At 40.8% G+C, this 23,774-nt stretch overlaps 1 protein-coding gene across 1 annotated transcript in view; it reads right to left on the bottom strand.

Moving 5' to 3' along the window:
• Nucleotides 1-23,774, bottom strand: part of LOC126282514 (probable E3 ubiquitin-protein ligase HERC1) — a 715,173-nt gene that overhangs the window by 468,242 nt on the left and 223,157 nt on the right. The window contains 2 exon segments of the mRNA XM_049982172.1: nt 6,259-6,351; nt 6,457-6,613. Coding sequence (XP_049838129.1) covers nt 6,259-6,351; nt 6,457-6,613 — 250 coding nt within the window.

Here is a 23,774-nt window from a genome sequence, read left to right as displayed (position 1 = left end):
CAAACAAATACAAGGTATGGCTGTGGGCACCCGCATGACACCATCCTATGCCAACCTATTCATGAGCTATCTAGAGGAATCCTTCCTATACACCCAGAATCCTAAACCCCTCATATGGTTCAGATTCACTGATGACATCTTTGCGACCTGCATTGAGGGGGAGGACACCTTATCCACACTCGTCCAGAACCTCAGCAACTTCTCACCTAGTTGCTTCAACTGGTCCTACTCAACCCAACAAGCCACATTCCTAGACGTTACCTCCACCTCAAAGATGGCTAATCACTGCCTCTGTCCATATCAAACCTACTAACCATCAGAAATACCTCCATTTCGACAGCTGCCATCCATTCCATACTAAGAAGTCCCTTCCATACAGCCCAGCCACTCGTAGTTGTTGCATCTGCAGTGACGAGCGGTCCCTCTTGAAATATACTGAGGGTCTCACTGAAGCCTTTACGAACAATAATTATCCTCCCAACCTGGTACAAAACAAATCTCATGTGGCTTATCTTTCTGGTCTCCCACCACCTCCCAAAGTCCCACTGTCTGGCCACAAAAGAGCATTCCCTTGTAACTCACTACCATCCAGGACTGGTGAAACTGAATTACATTCTCTTCCAGGGTTTCGACTACCTCTTGTCATGCCCTGAAGTGAGAAACACCGTGCCCACTATCCTTCTCACACCTCCCATAGTGGTATTCTGTCTCCCACCAAAATGACACAGTACACTCATCCATCCCTACACAACCCCTGCTCCCAAACCCATATATCATGGTTCATACCTCTGTAATAGACCTAGATGTCAAACCTGTCCCATACATCCTCCAACCACCACCTACTACAGCCCGGTCACAAACATCACCTGCCCCATCAAAAGCAGGGCTACCTGTGAAACCAATCATGTAATCTAAAAGCTAAGGTGCAACCACTTTGCTGCATTCTATGTGGGCATCACTAGCAACAAGCTGTCAGTCCACATGAATGGCCATCGACAAACTGTGGCCAAGAAAAAGTGGACCAGCCAGTTGCTGAGCATGCTGCAAACATGACATCCTTCATTTCAATGACTGCTTCACAGACTTTGCCATATGAATCCTCCCAACCAACACCAGCTTTTCTGAGTTGCGCAGGTGGGAACTTTCCCTACAATACATCCTACACTCCCATAAGGAGTTTGAAGGATATATCCCATAAGGAGTATGAAGGAGTTTTTGTGTAATGTGGTTCAGTCAATTATGTACACTCAGGTTCTAATGATCAAAGAACAGTATTCCCAGCTTGCAACAACAAAGTGGTGATCCCAACATGATATACCTGCATAGTATCAATGGATTAATGACCATTTACAGGAGAGATATGCAAAATGACTTATGTGAACCCCACTGTGTCACGATTGGGTGTAAGACTACCACCTTTCTGGCCACACAATCCAGCTTTGTGGTTTGCACAGATGGAGGTCAGTTTTTTTTTATTCTGGAATTTTGGCAGGCACTACCAAGTTTGCGCTGGTAGTAAGCCAATTAGATTACCAGTATGCCACGGAAGAGCAAGATATAATTACCTCGCCACCAGAGGCTAACTCCTATGAATGACTTAAAGCAGAATTGATCCGGCAAATATCAGCACTGCAGGAAGTGCGAATCTGTTCAGTTCTCACTCAGGGGGATAACAGAGACAGAAAGCCTTCACAATACTAGCGGCACATAAGAAGCAAAGCAAACATGGAAACCATTCCGGTCAGCTTACTGCACACAATATGGAGCAGTTGTTTGCCACCATCTCTCAAAGCAAATATGGGCTTAGAGTCTGACACATGCTCGGGCATTTAGCGCAGTTGGCCAATAAAATCCAGGACACACTGACACCGGCTTCTGTCACCATAGTCACTGCATAGTACTTCTATCAGCGTAGTCACTGCATAGTATGCTAGCACAACACCAACTGTTTCACATGCAGATTACAACTTCCTGGCACCTGAGGCAGATCTATTGACCCAGCAGATCAGTGAACTGTTATCTCAACATGACCCGAGCAATGACAGTAGCTGGAATCGATACTGCCAATGCTCACACAGCAGGTCATCGACGATCTCTTCTGCAACCGAGCAGAGGTCAGAAGTAAGTGCCTCCTCTGATTACCAGTGTCTCCGTGCCTCTTTGTTAGTGATATGCAGTCTTGCTGGAAATATTTAATAGACAATGGGTGCAATTTGTCCATTTACCCATGGACTATGTTGCACATGAAGTGACCACCCACTGCTGCAAGCAACTCGTTCATAACAATGTATGGCACCCTGCGCTTGAATCTAGACCTGGGATTATGATGAGACTTCACTTGGAATTCACCGTGGCAGACATTGCCAAACCTATCATTGGAGCAGACTTCCTTGTCCATTACAATCTACTGCCGGACATGACATACTCATGCCTAGTTGACAGCATCATAGCCTTCGGATTTTGGTGGAATGCAGCCGTTCATACTACCAAACTAATACAGGTGTCAGACATTGACTATGTGGAGTTGCTGAATGGATTTCCAGCTCTGACACGACCCCCTGAAGTGTCTAAGGAGGTAACACATGACACTGTCCAATACATAAAGATGATCTACGGTCCTCCCATATCTTTCAGACCACCCGTATCTTGCAGACCATGAAGTCTGCCTCCAGATCGTCTTAAAATTGTGAAAGCAGAGATCGACAGTATGATTCGTGAAGGTATAATGTGGCCTTCCAACAGCCCCTGGTCCTCGCCACTACATTTTGTCCCAAGAAAGGGTGGAGTATGGCAGACTTGTGGTGACTATAGAGCCCTGAATGACAGAACAATAGAGGACAGATACTCAGTGCCATTGTTATGTGACTGTAACTATGCACTGAGTGGTGTAGCAATTTTTAGCATCCTGGACTGTGCCAAAGAGTACACATACCACTGTAGCTGAACAAGACATTCCCAAGACAGCAATAATCACACGTTTTGGCCTGTTTGAGTGCAAATTTATGACTTCTGGACTCAGGAATGCTGCTCAAACATGGCAACACATGTCAATGGACTCTGTGTTACAGGGCCTAACTTTTGCTTTTGCTTACCTGGACGATATTTTAGTTTTTTCGTCATCGCCAGAGCAACATCAGCAGTTTTTCATGGAAGTGTTTAGGCGGTTGTAACACTATGACATCATCCTGAGTACCACCAAATGTGTGTTTGACCAGCCCCAAGTGGATTTCCTAAGACACAGGAATCGTTACTACTGCCAGACAAGGTGGAAGCAATCTTATGGATTTCACACCCAAATATGGCCTAGGAATTGCGTTGCTCCTCGGTATGCTTAATTTTTATCACTGTCACTTGCAGCACTCTGCCAAGTTACAAGAACCATTAATTACAGCGCTCACTAGCCCAAAGAAAATGGTAATTCATCTATAACGTGGACTGATACCATGTGTGTGGTGTTTGAAGTGGCCAAAAATAGCATTGCAGATGCTGCACTACTGCACGTTTGGCACTAGTGGTTGATGCTAGCCATATGTCAATTGGCACAATGTTGCAACAATGATGTAGTGACACATGGCAAACACTCGCATTTCTTTCGCACAAACCAGCACCCACACAAAAGCTGTAGAGTGCCTACAACAGAGAACTTTTGGCTGTTTATGAGTTCGTCAAATAGTTCAGACCTCAACTGAAAGCTAGAAACTTTGTTATCTACACCAATCACAAACTGCTAACTTACGCCTTTCACAAGAAAAATGCAAACTGTTCATCTAGGTGAGACAATCAGCTAATGTTCATCTCACAATTCAACACAGACTTCTGGCACATCTCTGGCATCGACAGTGTGGTGGCAGATTGTTTGTTTCAGGTATGAAGCATTACTAGCATGACTGCTTATGTCAAACTTGCTGCTACTCAAGAATTAGATCAAGCCCTACATGGACTGTTACCAGCAGAACATGGGTGTTGGATCTGCAACTTATTGAAATTCCAGGGAGCGATGTCAAGCTGTACTGTGACATGACCACATTGAAACAATGGCCATTCGTACAAATTACCTTACGAAGGGATGTCTTCCCTATGCTACATGCTTTGTGCCACCCTTGTATTTGATCAACAACCGGCCTAGTGACGAATTGCTATGTGTGGCCACCTATACAGAAATATGGCCCATTTCAATCACACCCATAACAATGTTGTTGGCTTACTGCTATCATCTGATGGTCAATGTTACATACTTACAGTGATAGGGCATTACACCTGCTGGCCAGAAGCTGCATCAGTGGACAAAATTATAGCAGAAGCTGTGGCTTTCACTTTCATGTCATATTGTGTGGCATGCTTTAGCTGTCAGTTATACATGACGACAGAGGACAGCAATTTGAATCCAATCTATTCAGACAACTCACAAAGTTTTGTGGCACAATTCACCACAAAACATCGTGCTGTTAACCAGCCAGTAATGGGATGATCAACAGATGGCATCACTCAATTAAGGCAGCACTAATGTGTCATGACAATGAATGTATCAAGGCTCTTCCCAAGGTACTACTTAGCCTCCGGAACACTTCCAAACCAGATCTAGACACTTCTTTGGAGGAACTGGTGTAGGGTGAGACATTGAGGCTTCTAGGAAAATTCATGGAAACAAATGCTCTGTCACAACCAAGGAACGATCGACCAGAATTCCTACACCAACTGTGAGAGCACGTGGACCAAATCCACACACACCAGTCTCACAGACAAGGTGCAGCTACCAGCTTCATGCGTCAAGACTTGAAAACCTGTTCACACCTCATGTTACACATGGAAGACATCAGGCTGTCATTGCAGCTGCCAAATACAGGACCCTACCTCATAGTCGCAAGGGAAGAGAAGACAGTGGACAGTGGACAGCTGGAAAGGAGACTATTGTTTCTACAGACAGACCAGCTTATGTCTGCCAAGAAGCAGAAATATCAGAGCTTCCAAGACTACAGACTCACCTAACAGCTGCCTCACCACCACCTTCACAGATGACAGCAGACCTACCAACACAAACCTTAAGATCCAGATGGTGCACCAATTTTCCAGCCCACTATTTGGAATAACGCTCCGCTTCCACCATAGTGGCTGAAGTGATGACATCATGTAGTTACACAGTGTTCTATCATATGTGTCAGTTGCATCTGTTTAAAAACAATCATGCTGCCGAACATTTCGCACTAGCTGCCAGAGGCACTGTGTTTTATTTATGTGTGTTTTGTTTTTGTTATTATTTGATTATGCTTTTTTATAGTTTTTTATCTTCCATGCAGGTAGTCAGTTCATGTATAGTTACAAGATAATGCAGATATTTTTGTTCCCTGCATGTTAAGTTATTTTCAACTGCAAGCATTCCATGTTTTCTTCGCTGTCTCCAGCGGCTGTGATCAATAAAGCTAATGTTAATACTGTTCGGAGGAGTTTTTGTGTAGTGTGATTCCATCGATTAAATACATGCAGGTTCTAACAGTCAAATGACAGTCTGCCCTGCTTATAACGACAGAATGCAATAACATGGACAAAAAGATAGCATGATAAAATGAAAGAAATTAAATCATAATTAATACATCAAATTAGTTAAAATCATATGAATAAAGATTTCAGGCAGAAAAAGAATGACAGAAAGAAAAATGAGAGCAAATGAAGAAGTTGATATGATAATTAAAATATTATGTCAAAGGAATAGAAATAAAAAAAGTCACATTTACACATATTAATTGAACAAAAATAATGATCAAAATCACTTTCAGAAAAATTTAAAAATAAGATAAATTTAAAGCACCTGACTAGATTCAAACTCATGACCTTCTGTATGTGAAGATCTTACCCTATCCATTACATCATGCAACCAGTCTGTAAAGCACTACATTACCACACAGGTGGTTTCAAAGAGTTGACTCCACCACTGGGGACCTCTCGTAAGTAGGCAAATCTAGGACTACAGATACAAAGGTCAGGGGTTAAGCGCTTGGTTGCTCATAGCATTTTACCTGCCAATTGTCACTTCTATCTTCTTTGGCAATTATTTGTTAATGTGAATAATGACCAAATTACTCCTACATTCAGAATCTATATTGCATTTTATGTTCCCCTAAGTTGGATAGGCCATGTACAAGAGGTCAGGGTAAGGTAAGGGAAGGAAATAATGTTTCCAATAGGTTTGTTCCTAGAAAAGTACTGTGGTGTTCAAATCAGCCTTCATGCTGAGGATACATATACTTTACAGTTTATACTTACATAGCTCAGGAAGAATGAAAAATCATCATCACCCTCTTTTCCTTCATTTACAATTAAAATATCCATCACTTTGCTCAGTGCTGATAGCCTTAACTGAAACAAAGGAAAGAAATTTAATCAACTATTAACTTCTAACTTAGTATAACTTATTATTACATCACAATTCTTATTTATAATGAAATCACAATTTGTAGGTACCTCTGCTCTTTCATCCTGATGTTGCATGGCAAGCAGTAACTGATCAGGTTCACTTCCCCATCCTGAATCTTGGTCAGTACAATTTGCCAGTAACTGACGCTCTGCTGGTTCACCACAGATAAAGTGAAGTAATGACTTGCACAAATTTTGACGAGAGCTGAAAGTGAAATGATGAAATGTATATACGTTTATTAAGACTAACAAATAAAACTGAAAACAACAAATATGTTGTACATCACGAAAACAATCAATTTTTAAAAAAATATAATGTAACTGGGATAAATAAAAAATCGACTCACTGCATGGCAGCAGGAGAACAGAAGGTATTAAAGTTTGCAAGCTTCCAGAGATAGTGCCTCTTTCGTATGGCATAAGGGGTGAAGAGGGCTGAAGGAAAAGCACTGGTGAGGTTTAGAAAAAAGAGAAAAGTTCGGGAAGGTTGCACAGAATCCTGGGTCAGCGGAGACCTGCAGGGCAGGATGAGAAGGAAAGTCTTTCATTTTCCTAAACCTCACCAATCCTTTTCCTTCACCACTCTTCCTTCCCCTTCGACCCTTCTGCCACTAGAGGGAGCCACTGGCTCTGAAATCTTGTGAACTTTAATACCTTTATATGTGTTGCTACATGGTGAGTAGATTTTTTGTGTGTTGTACAATATCGTAAAATATTTGTGAACACGTTACTAATAATAAGTAACGCAGAGAGCAGAGAAAGCACTCTTATTGATACTTCAATAATATCCTATAAATTTGCTGTCCAAATGAACTGATTTAGCTCACACTCTAAACCCTACAAAAATATGGAAAATCTTGATGGGATACCTATCTCTGCAGCAAAGTACTGTTCTCTGTGGTTAGTGAACCCTCTGACTGACTTGGAAACAGTTTTGAAAGATGTTGTTGTTGTTGTTGCTGTTGTTGTTGTGGTCTTCAGTCCTGAGACTGGTTTGATGCAGCTCTCCATGCTACTCTATCCTGTGCAAGCTTCATCATCTCCCAGTACCTACTGCAACCTACATCCTTCTGAATCTGCTTAGTGTAGTCATCTATTGGTCTCTCTCTACGATTTTTACCCTCCACGCTACCCTCCAATACTAAATTGGTGATCCCTTCATGCCTCAGAACATGTCCTACCAACCGATACCTTCTTCTGGTGAAGTTGTGCCACAAACTTCTCTTCTCCCCAATTCGATTCAATACTTCCTCATTAGTTATGTGATCTACCCATCTAATCTTTAGCATTCTTCTGTAGCACCACATTTCGAAAGCTTCTATTCTTTTCTTGTCCAAACTATTTAGCGTCCATGTTTCGCTTCCATACATGACTACACTCCATACAAATACTTTCAGAAATGACTTCCTGACACTTAAATCTATACTCGATGTTAACAAATTTCTCTTCTTCAGAAACGCTTTCCTTGCCATTGCCAGTCTACATTTTATATCCTCTCTACTTCGACCATCATCAGTTATTTTGCTCCCCAAATAGCAAAACTCCTTTACTATTTTAAGTGTCTCATTTCCTAATTGAATTCTCTCAGCATCACCCGACTTAATTCGACTTCATTCCATTATCCTCGTTTTGCTTTTGTTGATGTTCATCTTATATCCTCCTTTCAAGACACTATCCATTCTGTTCAACTACTCTTCCAAGTCCTTTGCTGTCTCTGACAGAATTACGATGTCATCGGCGAACCTCAAAGTTTTTATTTCTTCTCCATGGATTTTAATACCTACTCCAAATTTTTCTTTTGTTTCCTTCACTGCTTGCTCAATATACAGATTGAATAACATCGGGGAGAGACTACAACCCTGTCTCACTCCCTTCCCAACCACTGCCTCCTTTCATGTCCCTCGACTCTAATAACTGCCATTCGGTTTCTATACAAATTGTAAATAGCCTTTCGCTCCCTGTATTATACCCCTGCCCCCTTCAGAATTTGGAAGAGAGTATTCCAGTCAACATTGTCAAAAGCTTTCTCTAAGTCTACAAATGCTAGAAATGTAGGTTTGCCCTTCCTTAATCTAGCTTCTAAGATAAGTCGTAGGGTCAGTATTGCCTCACATGTTCCAATATTTCTGAGGAACCCAAACTGATCTTCGCCGAGGTCAGCTTCTACCAGTTTTTCCATTCGTCTGTAAAGAATATGTGTTAGAATTTTGCAGCTGTGACTTATTAAACTGATAGTTTGGTAATTTTCACATCTGTCAACACCTGCTTTCTTTGGAATTGGAATTATTATATTCTTCTTGAAGTATGAGAGTATTTTGCCTGTCTCATACATCTTCCTCACCAGATGGTAGAGTTTTGTCTGGACTGGCTCTCCCAAGGCCGTCAGTAGTTCCAATGGAATGTTGTCTACTCCCGGGGCTTTGTTTCGACTTAGGTCTTTCAGTGATCTGTCAAACTCTTCATGCAGTATCATATCTCCCATTTCATCTTCATCTACCTCCTCTTCCATTTCCATAATATTGTCCTCAAGTACATTGCCCTTGTATAGACACTCTATATACTCCTTCCACCTTTCTGCTTTCCCTTCTTTGCTTAGAACTGGGTTTCCATCTGAGCTCTTGATGTTCATAGAAGTGGTTCTCTTATCTTCAAAGGTCTCTTTAATTTTCCTGTAGGCAGTATCTATCTTACTCCTAGTGAGATAAGCATCCACATCCTTACATTTGTGCTCTAGTCATGCCTGTTTAGGCATTTTGCACTTCCTGTCGATCTCATTTTTGAGACGTCTGTATTCCTTTTTGCCTGCTTCATTTACTGCATTTTTATATTTTCTCCTCTCATTAATTAAATTCAATATTTCTTCTGTTACCCAAGGATTTCTACTAGCCCTCATCTTTTTACCTACTTGATCCTCTGCTGCCTTCACTACTTCATCCCTCAAAGCTACCCATTCTTCTTTTACTGTATTTCTTTCCCCCATTCCTGTCAATTGCTCCATTATGTTGTCCCTGAAACTCTGTACAACCTCTGGTTCTTTTAGTTTATCCAGGTCCCATCTCCTTAAATTCCCACCTTTTTGCAGTTTCTTCAGTTTTAATCTACAGGTCATAACCAATAGATTGTGGTCAGAGTCCACATCTACCCCTGGAAATGTCTTACAATTTAAAACCTGGTTCCTAAATCTCTGTCTTACCACTACGTAATCTATCTGAAACCTGTCAGTATCTCCAGGCTTCTTCCATGTATACAGCCTTCTTTTATGATTCTTGAACCAAGTGTTAGCTATGATTAAGTTGTGCTCTGTGCAAAATTCTACCAGGTGGCTTCCTCTTTCATTTCGTACCTCCAATCCATATTCACCTACTACGTTTCCTTCTCTCCCTTTTCCTACTACCGAATACCAGTTACCCATGACTATTAAATTTTCGTCACCCTTCACTATCTGAATAATTTCTTTTATTTCATCATACATTTCTTCAATTTTTTCGTCATCTGCAGAGCTAGTTGGCATATAAACTTGTACTACTGTAGTAGGTGTGGGCTTCGTATCTATCTTGGCCACAATAATGCATTCACTATGCTGTTTGAAGTAGCTTACCTGCATTCCTATTTTCCTATTCGTAATTAAACCTACTCCTCCATTACCCCTATTGATTTTGTGTTTATAACCCTGTAGTCACCTGACCAGAAGTCTTGTTTCTCCTGCCACCGAACTTCACTAATTACCATTATATCTAACTTTACCCTATCCATTTTCCTTTTTAAATTTTCTAACCTACCTGCCCGATTAAGTGACCTGACATTCCACACTTCGATCTGTAGAACGCCAGTTTTCTTTCTCCTGATAACAACATCCTCTTGAGTAGTCCCCGCCCGGAGACAAATGGGGGACTATTTTACCTCCGGAATATTTTAACCAAGAGGACGCCGTCATCATTTAATCATACAGTAAAGCTGCATGCCCTCGGGAAAAATTATGGCCGTAGTTTCCCCTTGCTTTCAGCCATTCGCAGTACCAGCACAGCAAGGCCGTTTTGGTTATTGTTACAAGGCCAGAGCAGTCAATCATCCAGACTGTTGCCCCTGCAACTACTGAAAAGGCTGCTGCCCCTCTTCTGGAACCACATGTTTGTCTGGCCTATCAACAGATACCCCTCCGTTGTGGTTGCACCTACGGTACGGATATCTGTATCGCTGAGGCATGCAAGCCTCCCCACCAACGGCAAGGTCAAGATGGCATATTAAATTTTATAGAGAAGAATAACATAGTAAATGGTAGTGAAGGGAGACGAAAATTTAATAGTCATGGGTGACTGGAATTCGTCAGTAGGACAAGGGAGAGAAGGAAACATAGTAGGTGATTATGGATTGGAGCTAAGAAATTAAAGAGGAAGCCGTCTGGTAGAATTTTGCACAGAGCATAACTTAATCATAGCTAACACTTGGTTCAAGAATCATAAAAGAAGGTTGTATACATGGAAGAAGCCTGGAGATACTAAAAGGTATCAGATAGATTATATAATGGTAAGATAGAGATTTAGGAATCAGGTTTTAAATTGTAGGACATTTCCAGGGGCAGATGTGGACTCTGACCACAATCTATTGGTTATGACCTGTAGGTTAAAACTGAAGAAACTGCAAAAAGGTGGGAATTTAAGGACATGGGATCTGGATAAGCTGAAAGAACCAGAGGTTGTACAGAGTTTCAAGGAGAGCATAAGGGAACAATTGGCAGCAATGGGGGAAAGAAACACAGTTGAAGAAGAATGGGTAGCTCTGAGGGATGAAGGAGTGAAGGCAGCACAGGATAAAGTAGGTAAAAAGACGAGGGCTGCTAGAAATCCTTGGGTAACAGAAGAAATATTGAATTTAATTGATGAAAGGAGAAAATATAAAAATGCAGTAAATGAAGCAGGCAAAAAGGAATACAAACGTCTGAAAAATGAGATCGACAGGAAGTGCAAAATGGCTAAGCAGGGATGGCTAGAGGACAAATGTAAGGATGTAGAAGATTATCTCTCTAGGGGTAAGATAGATACTGCCTACAGGAAAATTAGAGAGACCTTTGGAGAGAAGAGAACCACGTGTATGAATATCAAGAGCTCAGATGGCAACCCAGTTCTAAGCAAAGAAGGGAAGGCAAAAAGGTGGAAGGAGTATATAGAAGGTTTATACAAGGGCGATGTACTTGAGGACAATATTATGGAAATGGAAGAGGATGTAGATGAAGACGAAATGGGAGGTAAGATACTGTGTGAAGAGTTTGACAGAGCACTGAAAGACCTGAGTCGAAACAAGGCCCCCGGAGTAGACAACATTCTATTAGAACTACTGACAGCCTTGGGAGAGCCAGTCATGACAAAACTCTACCAGCTGGTGAGCAAGATGTATGAGACAGGTGAAATACCTTCAGACTTCAAGAAGAATATAATAATTACAATCCCAAAGAAAGCAGGTGCTGACAGATGTGAAAATTACCGAACTATCAGTTTAATAAGTCACAGCTGCAAAATACTAACGCGAATTCTTTACAGACGAATGGAAAAACTGGTAGATGCGGATCTCGGGGAGGATCAGTTTGGATTCCGTAGGAATGTTGGAACACGTGAGGCAATACTGACCTTACGACTTATCTTAGGAGAAAGATTAAGAAAAGGCAAACCTACGTTTCTAGCATTTGTAGACTTAGAGAAAGCTTTTGACAATGTTGACTGGAATACTCTCTTTCAAATTCTGAAGGTGGCAGGGGTAAAATACAGGGCGCGAAAGGCTATTTACAATTTGTACAGAAACCAGATGGCAGTCATAAGAGTCGAGGGGCATGAAAGGGAAGCAGTGGTTGGGAAAGGAGTGAGACAGGGTTGTAGCCTCTTCCCGATGTTATTCAATCTGTATATTGAGCAAGCAGTAAAGGAAACAAAAGAAAAATTTGGAGTAGGTATTAAAATTCATGGAGAAGAAATAAAAACTTTGAGATTTGCCGATGACATTGTAATTCTGTCAGAGATGGCAAAGGACTTGGGAGAGCAGTTGAACGGAATGGACAGTGTCTTGAAAAGAGGATATAAGATGAACATCAACAAAAGCAAAACGAGGATAATGGAATGTAGTCAAATTAAATCGGGTGATGCTGAGGGAATTAGATTAGGAAATGAGACACTTAAAGTAGTAAAGGAGTTTGGCTATTTAGGAAGTAAAATAACTGATGATGGTCGAAGTAGAGAGGATATAAAATGTAGACTGGCAATGGCAAGAAAAGCGTTTCTCAAGAAGAGAAATTTGTTAACATCGAATATAGATTTATGTATCAGGAAGTCGTTTATGAAAGTATTTGTTTGGAGTGTAGTCATGTATTGAAGTGAAACATGGACGATAACTAGTTTGGACAAGAAGAGAATAGAAGCTTTCGAAATGTGGTGCTACAGAAGAATGCTGAAGATTAGATGGGTAGATCATGTAACTAATGAGGAGGTATTGAATAGGATTGCGGAGAAGAGAAGTTTGTGGCACAACTTGACTAGAAGAAGGGATCGGTTGGTAGGACATGTTTTGAGGCATCAAGGGATCACAAATTTAGCATTGGAGGGCAGTGTGGAGGGTAAAAATCGTAGAGGGAGACCAAGAGATGAATACACTAAGCAGATTCAGAAGGATGTAGGTTGCAGTAGGTACTGGGAGATGAAGCAGCTTGCACAGGATAGAGTAGCATGGAGAGCTGCATCAAACCAGTCTCAGGACTGAAGACAACAACAACAGAGAAGAATAACATACTAAATGAGGCACAGCACAGTTTTAGAAAATTTAGATCTACCACCACATCCACAACTAACTTTGAAGCCGACACTATTGGAGCATTAGATCAACAAACAAAAGTCTGTGATATTTCCCTTGACCTCTGAAAGGCATTTGACTGTGTGTGTCACTGCAAACTAATTCACAAGCTCAACTATTATGGTATCAGGGGTAAGGCAGCTGAAATCATAAAATCATTTGTGGGAAACAGAGAGGAGAAGTAAAACATAAAATGAGTTGCACTATTGTAAATGTACACGCTAATTTTCTGGCAATTAAGTTTGATGTACCTTAGGGATCAGTTTTGGGCCCCCATCTTTTCATTCTGCATGTAAATGATATGATGTCAGCAGTAGGTAACAATGTGGTAATGTTTTCACATGAAACTCTCCTCAAAGTAAAAAGTGACTTGGTAAAAGAGCTGGAATCAAGTGCTTCTACAAATATGAGTGACACTTACAAATACTGCAGTGAAAACAACATGTTTGTAAATTTGGATAAGGCAACACACACACAACTACAAGTGAATAAAACTGCAGAGACAGAAAATATTTCCCTTTAACTGGGTAATGCAGTTATCAAAGACATAAGGAATTGCAAATTCTTGGGTGTCGTCATTGATAAGCATTTGATGTGGGAGGACTACATCAACAAAGTATGCTCAAAAGTAAGCAATAACATATTCTTCATGAGGAAGATACCTAAGACAGTAAACACAGACACACTATTAACAATATACTATGGTCTAGTCATCCCCACTTATCATACTGCACTTTAGTCTGTGGAAATGCTGCACATATGCAAATCCCTAGATTAGTGAAGCTCCAAAAGAAGACTGTTAGATGCATTCCAAATCTGACCCCAAGACAATCCTGCAGAGTTACATTCAGGGAACGTACTATCTTGAAAGTCCTTTCGCTATATATATTTGAGACAGTTACGCATGTGAAGGCAAATATTACTACCCAGTCAAACAGAGATATACACAATTACAATAGAAGAAATAGGGATGATTATCACCTACAAAGGAAGTGGCTCAACTTATCCAATAAAGATCCTATGACTGCTGGGCGCATTTTACACAATAAACTTCCATCAAAGGCACTGAAAAGACTTCTTGTTTTCATAAACAAATTAAAAGGTTATTTAGCCTCCTTAGCCCCATAGAGTTTAAATGAATACCTAGAAGCTAAACAGTAGAGAGGATCTTGTTCAAGCATGGAGGCCATCATAAAAAGTGTTTGCACAAAGCAGTAAGCACAAATATAAAATACATGTTACGTCTTATTATATAAGAATGATCCTGCTGCTGCTTGTCATTTTTGTTTGTTTCAGAGGCCTAGACAGACATTCTGTTGTAAAGTGAAGCTGCCAGAGTCTAAGACGGCAAAGATTACTCAGTGCATGGCGTACACTACTGAAGTGTGATGGTGAAAGCACAATATTGTGAAAATGAGCACGTGATTCTTGTACTGTCATGAAAGTGTTAATATCCATGTTTCTGTCTCTTCCAGGTTATGTTAAAAACACTGTTTTTTTAAGTGAGTGGGTTTTTGACAAACTGCCTATTGGTTTCTGTCCTGGGTTCTTTGGCCGACTTTCATCAAATGATGCCATACATTCACAGAGTGATGGACAGAATCGGCCGTAGATTGGGCAAACATGGCATAATGATGATTTTCAAACTGACAAGGAAGATCAAAGAGTGTCTTAGATCAGCGAAGGAGACAAGGGACCCACTTGCAATGTCAGTAATATACCATATACCATGCACATGCGGAAAAGTTTATGTCGGAATGACTGGGTGAACAATTGACACCAGGATCAAAGAGCGTAAGAGACATTGCAGGTTGGGTCAGGTGGAGAAATCAGCCGTGGCAGAGTACGCACTGAGTGAGACCGGCCACATAATAAAATTCGCCGATACGGGAGTTCTGGCTGTAGAGAAGCACTGTCATACGCGCTTGTTCAGAAAAGCTGTAGAAATACAAAAACATGCGAACAGTTTCAACAAGAAAGAGGAAAGCCTTAAGGTAAACGGATCCTGGCTTCCCGTACTGCAGCGAACAACCATCGCAGGTAGCAAGAGGAGAATTGCACCGGAAGTGACCGCAGAGAAGCCCTCGGACGTTGGCACGCCAGGTACATATAGTCTGCGGCCGGTATGGAGGATGAAGCTTTGACAATTCCAGCCACTCGTGCTGGTGAAACGTCAGTAAAATCATTAGATGAATGTGGGCCGAAGAACTCGAGACAGAAGCCAGTAGGCATTTTGTCAACAAGTGGCCACGAAAGCCTTAACAATTTTGAGAGGGTTTTTTTCATAGAGTAATAATTTACATATTGCTAGGTCTGTATTGTTTGTGTGTGTTGAAACTGAATATAACTTGATCATATCTATACAATGAAAACAGTCTACAGATGGATTAAGAAATAAATACATAAATAATACTTCCATCACCTTGATAAATTATTCTCAATGAGTAAGCTACAGAAATTCAAATTGAGATAGCTTGGTTGCCAAAATTACATTACTCATGAAATCTGCTAGATAAACTACATGATAATATCTTTCACCCATACTTAAATTAGTTGAAAAATAGTTTTTGGTGATCATGTTATAGAACCAAATGGTTCCACTGTAGCACAATTCTGTCCTTGTGAGAAATGCTGTTATCCTGCTGAAAGATGTGATCGCAAATGAGGAAGACATCAAGGACAAAAGGATCCTAGTGGTCCATAATAATGTCTGTGTAGTCCACAGTTGTCATGATATCTTCAATTACCACCTCATGTCTCATGCCCAGGTGAAGTCCCCCTTAGCATAATACTGCCCCCACTTGTCAGTGTTCGATCGTCTGGGTCACAGTGTATTCAGGCATGACCGTTGACCCAGTGTAGCACGAAACACAGTTCATCCAAACAGGTGACGTATTTCTATTGATCTACTGTCCATCTCGGTGATCCCATGCCCACTTGAATTGTAACAGATGATATAGTGCCGAGTCAACATGGGAACTAGCAGTACTCATCTACGGTGTACCTTAATATTCAACAATGTGCACTGGAACACTTTCTGTCACACTCATTAAGACTGTCTAGTGACTGAGGATCATCTTTTTCTTTTACCCTTGTCCTGCACTGGTTCAGGTTTGGCATGGTTACTAACAGGTTTGGTATGGTTAATTTAAAGGGAGGCTGGATGCGCTTCCTGCAACCACCCCGTTAAGCCCAGAAGGAATATGTGTACCCCAGCTGTCTGTGTGTAGGTTAGTGTTATTCACATGAAAGTATTCATATGAAAATGAGCAAACATTTTCTGAATGTTTGTGAATTGTGTAACAGAGGTAGGACTTGGGTACCAGCCGAGTAATCATCTAGTGGGATGTGGAAACCACGTAAAAACCACATCCTGGCTGGCCAGCACAAGGATGTTCAGCATCAGTTCACTGGGCGGATTCAATCTGGGGCCAGCACAACTCCCCATCCTGCAAGCAGCTCTTTAACATACCAAGCTGCCCAGGCAGGTTGTAGTGGCTAAGGATGTTTTGTATATTTACAATAAAAAGACAAAACCAAAATTTTGCAATTTTTCCTGCATGTGATGCTATTCACAGGTCCTTCAGCAAAAGTTGTTGAAATTTTCTGAAATTAATGCCTATTTTGTGCCTACCACAGTAACCTTTAAGCCCTAAGAAATTTCAGCAATTCTATGTACACTGGATCACTGAGCTAGAGGCACTGACCAAGAGGTGCTCAAAAACAGAGTATCTTACACCAATACGGTGTTCCAAGACACAATAATCAGTATCCAACACATGAGGCTTTCCAAGTCCAGACACTAATACTTTGAATCCTTGTTGAGAAGAGCTACTAATCCTAGTACAAATCTTAGAGGCCACAAACCAAATGGAAAGAGTAATAAGAAACATCTCTGAGATGCCACTCCGATAAGAAAAAATGTTGGAACACCAGGAAGCTTCACCGCCCAGTTTTCACTTTTGGTGTAATAGAGAAGTTGAATGTGTATTTCAAACATTTAAACATCACACTGAAACACCCTCGTCTCCCAAGAACAAAACCTTCCACAGTTTCTTAGCATAACAAAAACTTCCACAGTTTCTTAGCACCTAGAGAAGGAAGTGGCTCATCATCATCATCATCATCATCATCATCATCATCATCATCATAACCATGGCCTCCATCATCATCCTAGAGAAGAGGCTTCCACAACCACAACTTCTCTACGAGTATCAACATTACACATGGTTCACCTCCTGAAGCTGGACACACATAACAAGTAGAGAGTCAGCCACTCACTTTTTCAGTGTTATTGAGTCTTAACTAGGTATATCAAACATCAGATCTGTTGCCCTGGTATTTTCCTGGCTGGCAAAATGACTACCATGGTAGATATTCAGACACTGTGTTATACTGAAAGTCTCCTGGCCACAATTTTCCTATGACTAACAAAAATACTCGTGGTCATACTAAGGTCCTGTTAATGAAGCTGTAAACAATGGCCCAAGGGGTTCAAGGTGGCTGCTTATTGCAAGGTGCAGGAATGTCAACCTTCCTCTTCACTTTTGGATTTTATCTACACTGACTACCTGCAAGGGCAAATCTCATTACAATACAATAATGAGCAGTATTAATATGAAACAGGGGTAAAAACTAAAGAGTGATTCTTCAGTATGAATCTCCAGATACTGTACCAAAATTACAGTTGTCATATGTTAAGAATTTGCTGAGAACATCATCTTCCACAAGAGAACAAAATTAAAATAGACTTGGAAGGGGCCAAAAAGTTTGCAGACCTTAGCTTATGAAACGTTTGAAAATCCTAAAGTACTGGATTATATAGTATAAACTGGCACAGATCCTACAAATCAAAGTTGGTGCGATAATTTAATTCTTCTCCTCCTAGGCACCATTTTTACTGACACTCATAACATCAACTCACACAAACGAATCTCAAATCCATAAACAAACAAGAAACAAATTTCAAAAATTTTATGTATGTAACTGAAAACACTAACTTCCGCTAATGATGTAAGAGGTAATTAAGCCTTTTCCCAACACACTACTGCCACAAATTATACCTTAAAATATGCAGTTTTAAGGGTACTTTCATTTTGATTTCACCTCAAAAACAGCACAACTTTACAACATACATGGTGAAATAAACTGAAAATTGTGAAATACAGTGGAAACTGCCAGATTACATCACATCATATGTTTGTTTTCCACCTGCAGACAATACCTATTTAGCATGGTGAATTCATGCTAATAAGGTGGCTTCTAGCATATAGAGTGATAAACAGCAAGCTTACTTGACAGCTTGTTCCAAAGTACAGCTGATATGATCGGTGTATAGCAAAAGGACAGAGCAAGGCTTCCACTTATGTTTAATTTATGTACTTATATGCACTGTGTGATAAAAAGTATCCACACACCAGGCTGAAAATGACTTACAAGCTCGTAGTGCCATTCATCGCTAATGCTGGAATTCAATATGGTGTTGGCCCATTCTTAGTTTTGATGACAGCTTCCACACTCACAGGCATACATGCAACCAGGTGCTTGAAGGTTTCTTAGGGAATGGCAGCCCATTCTTCATGGATTGCTGCACTGAGAACAGGTATCGATGTCAGTCAGCGAGGCCTGGCATGAAGTTGACGTTACAAAACATCCCAAAGGTATTCTATACGATTCAGGTCAGGACTTTTTGCAGGCCAGTCCATCACAGGGATGTTATTGTCATGTAACCACTCCACCACAGGCCATGCACTATGAACAGATGCAATTGCCATCCCTGAATTGCTCTTCAACAGTGGGAAGCAAGAAGGTGCTTAAAACATCAATGTAGGCCTGTGCTGTGATTGTGCCATGCAAACCAGCAAGGATTGCAAGCCCCCTCCCTGAAAAACATGACCACACCGTAACACCACCGATTCCGAATTTTACAATTGGCACTACACATGCTGGCAGATGATGTTCACTTGGCATTTGCCATATCCACAACCTGCTATCGGATCACCACATTGTGTACCATGATTCGTCACTCCACCCAACGTTTTTCCACTGTTCAGTCGTCCAAAGTTTACGCTCCTTACACCAAGCGAGACACCGTTTGGCATTTACTGGAGTGATGTGTGGCTTATGAGCAGCTCAATTTTACTTACAGTAGTTCTGCTCAGAGCCTGTCGGCAGAATCCAGATGCATCATGACAGCAGACAAGCTTTTATAAATGTAACAGACTGCTGAAATCACAGCAGGCTTAACTTAGTTTCATATTCATTGATACAAATAAGTACCACAAGTGAAGGAAAACTTGTTTGTATATACACACTTTCATGAAATCTTCAGAGTTTTCACTACAACAAGAAGTGTTAACGGCGCACTTAGGCAATATTGCAGAATGCTCCACTTTGACTGCTCAGTGCAATGAACAAGAAAAAGTTTACAAGCAATACATTAAGAAGTCACTGTGCTCATTGGCTACATAAGAAAACACAGACCTCCACATGCTGTAATACAATGCCTTTCACTGTACTGACTAAACAGAAGAGCCAAAGAAATTGGTACACCTGCCTAATACTGTGTAGGGCCCCATGAGAAAGCAGAAGTGCTGCAACAAGATATGGCATGGACTCCGCTAATGTCTGAAGTAGTGCTGGAGGGAACTGACACCATGAATCCTGCAGGGCTGTTCATAAATCTGTAAGAGTACAAGGGGATGGAGATCTCTTCTCAACAGCACATTGAAGGCATCCCAGATATAATCAATAACGTTCATGTCTGGGGTGTTTGGTGGCCAGTTGAAGTGTTTAAACTCACAAGAGTGTTCCTGAAATTACTCTGTAGCAATTCTGGGCATTTAGGGCATCGCATTGTCCTGCTGGAATTGCCAAAGTCTATCAGAATGCACAATGGACACGAATGGCTGCAGATGATCAGACAGGATGCTTATGTATGTGCCACCTGTCAGAGTCATACATATCACTCCAACTGCACATGCCCCACACCATTACAGAGCTTCCACCAGCCTGAACAGTCCCCGGCTGACGTACAGGGTTCATGGATTCATAAGGTTGTCTTCATAGACGTCACATCCATCCGCTCAACACAATTTGAAAAGAGACTCATCCAACTAGCCAACATGTCTCCAGTCATCAACAAACCAGGTGAGGTGTTAAGGTTTGTATCTTGCAGTCATCAATGCTCCAAAAGCCCATATCGATGATTTTTCATTGAATGGTTTGCATGCTGACACTTGTTGATGGCCCAGCATTGAAATCTGCTGAAATTTGCGAATGGGTTGCACTTCTGTCACGTTGAATGATTCTCTTCATTCATCGTAGATCCCATTCTTGCAAGATCTTTATCTGGCTGCAGCTATGTTGGAGATTTGATGTTTTACTGGATTCCTGACATTCACAGTACACTTGTGAAATGGTCATACAGGAAAATCCCCACTTTATCGCTACCTCGGAGATGCTGTGTCCCACTGCCCGTGCACCAACTATAGAACCACATTGAGACTCACTCAAATTTTGATACAGTCCATTGTAGCAGCAGTAACCAATCCAACAGCTATGCCAGATACTTTTTGTTTTATCTAGGTGCTGCATACTGCAGTGGCGTATTCTGCCTGTTTACTTATCTCTGTCATTTTAATATGTATGCCTATACTTAATTTCTCTGGCACTTCAGTGTAGCTCAATTACCTTGTACCCAGATACCAATTTCAATTTTTTTATGAGTCTTTACTTGCTGTTACACATTTGTGATTGTTTTTAAAACTGATGAAATACATTCCACAAATTGTTGTATAAAACTATGGAGAAACCGTGTCGCAATTTTTTTCCAAGGGCACACAGGTTTAATGTATGATTAAATGACGATGGCGTCCTCTTGGATGAAATATACCAGAGGTAAAATAGTTCCCCATTCGGATCTCCGGGCAGGAACTACTCAAGAGGATATTGTTATCAGGGGAAACAAAACTGGTGTTCTATGGATCAGAGTGTGGAATGTCAGATCTCTTAATCAGGCAGTTAGATTAGAAAATTTAAAAATGGAAATGGATACATTATAGATAGATACAGTGCGAATTACTGAAGTTTGGTGGCAGGAGGAACAGAACTTCTGGTCGAGGTAAATACAGGGTTATAAATACAAAATCAAATAGAGGTAATGCAGAAGTAAGTTTAATAATAAATAAAATAATTGGAACATGCATAAGTTACTATGAAAAGCAGAGCAAATGCATTATTGCAGAAAAGATAGACACAAAGCCCATGCCTACCACAGTAGTACAAGTTTATATGACAACTAGCTCCACAGATGATTGAGAGATTGAAGAAATGTATTACGAGATAAAAGAAATTATTCAGACAGTTATGGAAGACAAAAATTCAATAGCCATGGGGAATTTGATTTTGATTTGAGTTGATTTGCTGCTCATTTAGAGACCTGTTGCCATTTTGTAACAGGTTGTTCATTTTACAGCTTTTCATGTAGATTGTTGTTGTTGTTGTGGTCTTCAGTCCTGAGACTGGATTGATGCAGCTCTCCATGCTACTCTATCCTGTGCAAGCTTCTTCATCTCCCAGTACCTACTGCAGCCTACAACCTTCTGAATCTGCTTAGTGTATTCATCTCTTGGTCTCCCTCTACGATTTTTACCCTCCACGCTGTCCTCCAGTACTAAACTGGTGATCCCTTCATGCCTCAGAACATGTCCTACCAACCGATCCATTCTTCTAGTCAAGTTGTGCCACAAACTCCTCTTCTCCCCAATTCGATTCAATACTTCCTCATTAGTTATGTGATCTACCCATCTAATCTTCAGCATTCTTCTCGAACACCACATTTCGAAAGCTACTATTCTCTTCTTGTATAAACTATTTATCGTCCATGTTTCACTTCCATACATGGGTACACTCCATACAAATACTTTCAGAAACAATTTCCTGACACTTAAATCTATAATCGATGTTAACAAATTTCTCTTCTTCAGAAATGCTTTCCTTGCCATTGCCAGTCTACATTTTATATCCTCTCTACTTCGACCATTATCAGTTATTTTGTTCCCCAAATAGCAAAACTCCTTTACTATTTTAAGTGTCTCATTTCCTAATCTAATTCTCTCAGCATCACCCGACTTAATTCGACTACATTCCATTATCCTTGTTTTGCTTTTGTTGATGTTCATCTTATACCCTCCTTTCAAGACACTGTCCATTCCATTCAACTGCTCTTCCAAGTCCTTTCCTATCTCTGACAGAATTACAATGTCATCGGCAAACCTCAAAGTTTTTATTTCTTCTCAATGGATTTTAATACCTACTCCAAACTTTTCTTTTGTTTCCTTTACTGCTTGCTCAATATACAGATTGAATAGCATTGGGGAGAGGCTAAAACCCTGTCTCACTCCTTTCCCAACCACTGCTTCCCTTTTATGCCCCTCGACTCTTATGACTGTCATCTGCTTTCTGTACAAATTGTAAATAGCCTTTCGCTCCCTGTATTTTACCCCTGCCACCTTGAGAATTTGAAAGAGAGTATTCCAGTCAACATTGTCAAAATCTTTCTCTAAGTCTTCTAAGATAAGTTGTAGGGTCAGTATTGCCTCACATATTCCAACATTTCTACGGAATCCAAACTGATCTTCCCCGAGGTCAGCTTCTACCAGTTTTTCCATTCGTCTGTAAAGAATTCGTGTTAGTATTTTGCAGCTGTGACTTATTAAACTGGTAGTTCGGTAATTTTCACATCTGTCAACACCGGCTTTCTTTGGGTTTGGAATTATTATATTCTTCTTGAAGTCCGAGTCTTCTTGAAGTTGCCTGTCTCATACATCTTGCTCACCAGATGGTAGAGTTTTGTCAGGACTGGCCTTGTTTTGACTTAGGTCTTTCAGTGCTCTGTCAAACTCTTCACGCAGTATCATATCTCCCATTTCATCTTCATCTACCTCCTCTTCCATTTCAGTAATATTGTCCTCAAGAACATAGCCCCTGTATAGACCCTCTATAGACTCCTTCCACCTTTCTGCTTTCCCTTCTTTGCTTAGAACTGGGTTTCCATCAAAGCTCTTGATATTCATGCAAGTAGTTCTCTTTTCTCCAAAGGTCTCTTTAATTTTCCCGTGGGCAGTATCTATCTAATCCCTCATGAGATAAGCCTCTACACCCTTACACTTGTCCTCTAGCCATGCCTGCTTAGGCATTTTGCACTTCCTGTCGATCTCATTTTTGAGACGTTTGTATTCCTTTCTGCCAGCTTCACTTGCTGCATTTTTGTATTTTCTCCTTTCATCAATTACATTCAGTATCTCTTCTGTTACCCAAGGATTTCTACTAGCCCTCGTGTTTTTACCTACTTGATCTTCTGCTGCCTTCACTATTTCATTCCTCAAAGCTACCCATTCATCTTCTAATGTATTTCTTTCCCCCATTCCTGCCAATTGTTCCCTTATGCTCTCCCTGAAACTCAGTACAACCACTGGTTCTTTCAGTTTATCCAGGTCCCATCTCCTTAAATTCCCAGCTTTTTGCAGTTTCTT

The sequence above is a fragment of the Schistocerca gregaria genome, chromosome 7 (genome assembly GCF_023897955.1).
Source record: "Schistocerca gregaria isolate iqSchGreg1 chromosome 7, iqSchGreg1.2, whole genome shotgun sequence".
Lineage (NCBI taxonomy): Eukaryota > Metazoa > Arthropoda > Insecta > Orthoptera > Acrididae > Schistocerca > Schistocerca gregaria.
Note: the sequence above shows the minus strand (reverse complement) of the source record. Positions and strands in the feature narration are given on the sequence as shown.